At 61.1% G+C, this 2,160-nt stretch overlaps 1 protein-coding gene across 1 annotated transcript in view; it reads right to left on the bottom strand.

Annotated features, from left to right (window-relative positions):
• Positions 1-345: 345 nt before the first annotated feature.
• Positions 346-2,160, bottom strand: part of SAMD14 (sterile alpha motif domain containing 14) — a 13,459-nt gene continuing 11,644 nt past the window's right edge. The window contains exons 8-10 of the mRNA XM_007465067.1: positions 1,794-1,913; positions 1,551-1,706; positions 346-721 (exon numbers count right to left, since the gene is read on the bottom strand). Coding sequence (XP_007465129.1) covers positions 566-721; positions 1,551-1,706; positions 1,794-1,913 — 432 coding nt within the window. The 3' untranslated portion in view covers positions 346-565. The remainder of the gene's footprint in view (positions 722-1,550; positions 1,707-1,793; positions 1,914-2,160) is intronic.

Raw genomic sequence — 2,160 nt, 5'->3', positions numbered from 1 at the left:
GAGGAGTGCAGACTGGGAGCCTACCTTACATGCAACTTGCTGCAGGCCCACCAGCCTCCCTGCGGAGCAGAACAGAGCTCTCCTGACACACAGTCACCTGGGAGAGCTGGAAAGCAGCTGCTTTATCTACCTGCTCCTGCAGAGACGCCCGGCCCACCTCTCTGAGCCCAGGGCTTCTGGAAGGTAAGCAGGCCTCCTAATTCACTGCTGGTCCCAGGACCACCATGGCCTGAGGGCACAGGGTCAGAATGACTCTCAGGCACTTCTGGGCTCCCAGACTTGCTTCAGCCCCGGCTTCTCTGCCCATAATCTGCCACTTCCCCCAGGAACTCTGTGCCAGACAAGTCCTTGAAATGGGATTTATTACTGGGTCCTCCCCCTGGGGTCTCCCTTTCTGAGGAATCTGGGTCCAGATAGAAGACAGGGTGAGAGGGCTGTTCCTCCTGAGAGCATGGGGCCAGGCCAGCCCAAGCCTGGTGCCCAGGCCCCACTTCCCCGGGCGGCCTGTGCCCTCAGAGCCCAGCAGCTGCCCGCGCCAGGTGCCGGTGCCTGCCCGCCCGTCTCCCTAGCTCCTCTTGGCCGCCTGCTCCCTGCGCCGGAGCTTCTCACGCTGCCGCGCTGCCTTCTCCTGGGCCTTGCGCTCCTTCTCAGCGGCCGCTGCCAGCTCCTTCAACTTCCGCTTCACTAGCGCCCGGTCATGTGAGTTGCTGAGCCCCAGGCTCTGCGGGAGGAATCCAAGGGTGAGGGGAAGAGCCCCGGAGCCACCCAGGCCTGGCCAACCCAAGCCCCGGGTTCTCTGTGCCCCAGGTGTATTGTATCCGGAGCTCTTGCCAGCCCTCAGCCTCCACCTCCCAGACTTGCTGATGGATCAGAACCCTCAGGGCAAGAATTTGGAATGGGAGTGATTGGGAGAGATGAGGGTAGAGGGTTGGCTCCCATATTCCTCCACTCAGGATTTCAGCCTTGGCACGACCCTGCCTGATCCCCTGAGGCCCAGAGACGGGGAGCAAAATGTCCAAGGTCACACAGCTAGTCAGTAGCTGAGTCCCCTCTCCATCCCACAGACTACCTGGGGGACTCTTCGCACCACCGCTTCCCCAAGCAGCTCAGCAGAGGGCGCACAACAGGCCAGAAACCCCCAGTACAGAGATCAGAGAGACACCCCCTGCCGCCCCCCACCCCCGACTTGTTCCCTCCCACAACCACCAGCCTCCAAGATTCTTAGTCTTGGAGACTTAAGACTCCAAGAATCAGGTGAGATGACCAGGGGAGACTGATTAGAGTGAAGAGTCAGATGATAGGATTGTCCTCAAGGTCAGAGGTCAACCTGGAGACTTGGGCTGGAGCTTGAAGGTCAAACTGAGGAACTGGGCTGGAGTCAGACTGGGAACCCATACTAGAGAGCAGCGATCAGGTCGGGGATCTTGCCTAGAGGTCAGAGGCCAGGGCAGTGGTCTTAAAGGGAGTGGAAAGGTCAGGATGAGGGGATCCTAATTCTTGAAGGCTGCCTCAGGCTCTGGCTGGGTCGTGGCCCTTCTACTCTGACCCACCTTCAGTTTGCTTCCATCCAGCTGCAGTAGCTGCGGCCCATCCACCTGCCTCGCAGCAAACTCAGCGGCATACTGCTCCAGGTTGAGGCTGTGCAGCCACTGGCCCACCTGCTGACTGGTCCAGTGGTAGATGGTGGGGAGAGGTTCATCCAGAAACTGGGGCGGAGACCAAGGAGCGTGAGGGGAGGAGGCGTGGCCCGTGGCCCGCACACCTGGCTGCGTCAGACGTCAGGGCCTGCTTACCTCATCCGAAGACTGGGACAGTGTGTGGTAGGGGTAGGAACACTTGGCCGCCTGCCGGGGACCACTTGGAATCTTGGGGCTGCTGCTGGGGGGTGTGGAGTCATCACTCAGAGTGGATTCCTAGACAGGAGGGGGCATGCTGCTGAGGAGAGAGCTCACCTCCAAGCGCAAAGCAGTCACCCCCGACCCTCCAGCCCCATCCAGAGGAAGCTGAAGCCCAGGGCTGAGCACCAGGAGTTGCTCAGGGCCCTCGCAGTGAACCAGGAGCTAGGCGGCCACACAGGGCGCGGTGACTCGTGCGAGGCATCGCGTCTGAGGCCTCTGGGAGGACGTGGGGCTAGAACTGAGCCAGGCGGAGTAGTTAGCA

This window comes from Lipotes vexillifer, unplaced genomic scaffold, assembly GCF_000442215.2.
Source record: "Lipotes vexillifer unplaced genomic scaffold, Lipotes_vexillifer_v1.1 scaffold591, whole genome shotgun sequence".
Taxonomy (NCBI): Eukaryota; Metazoa; Chordata; class Mammalia; order Artiodactyla; family Lipotidae; genus Lipotes; species Lipotes vexillifer.
Note: the sequence above shows the minus strand (reverse complement) of the source record. Positions and strands in the feature narration are given on the sequence as shown.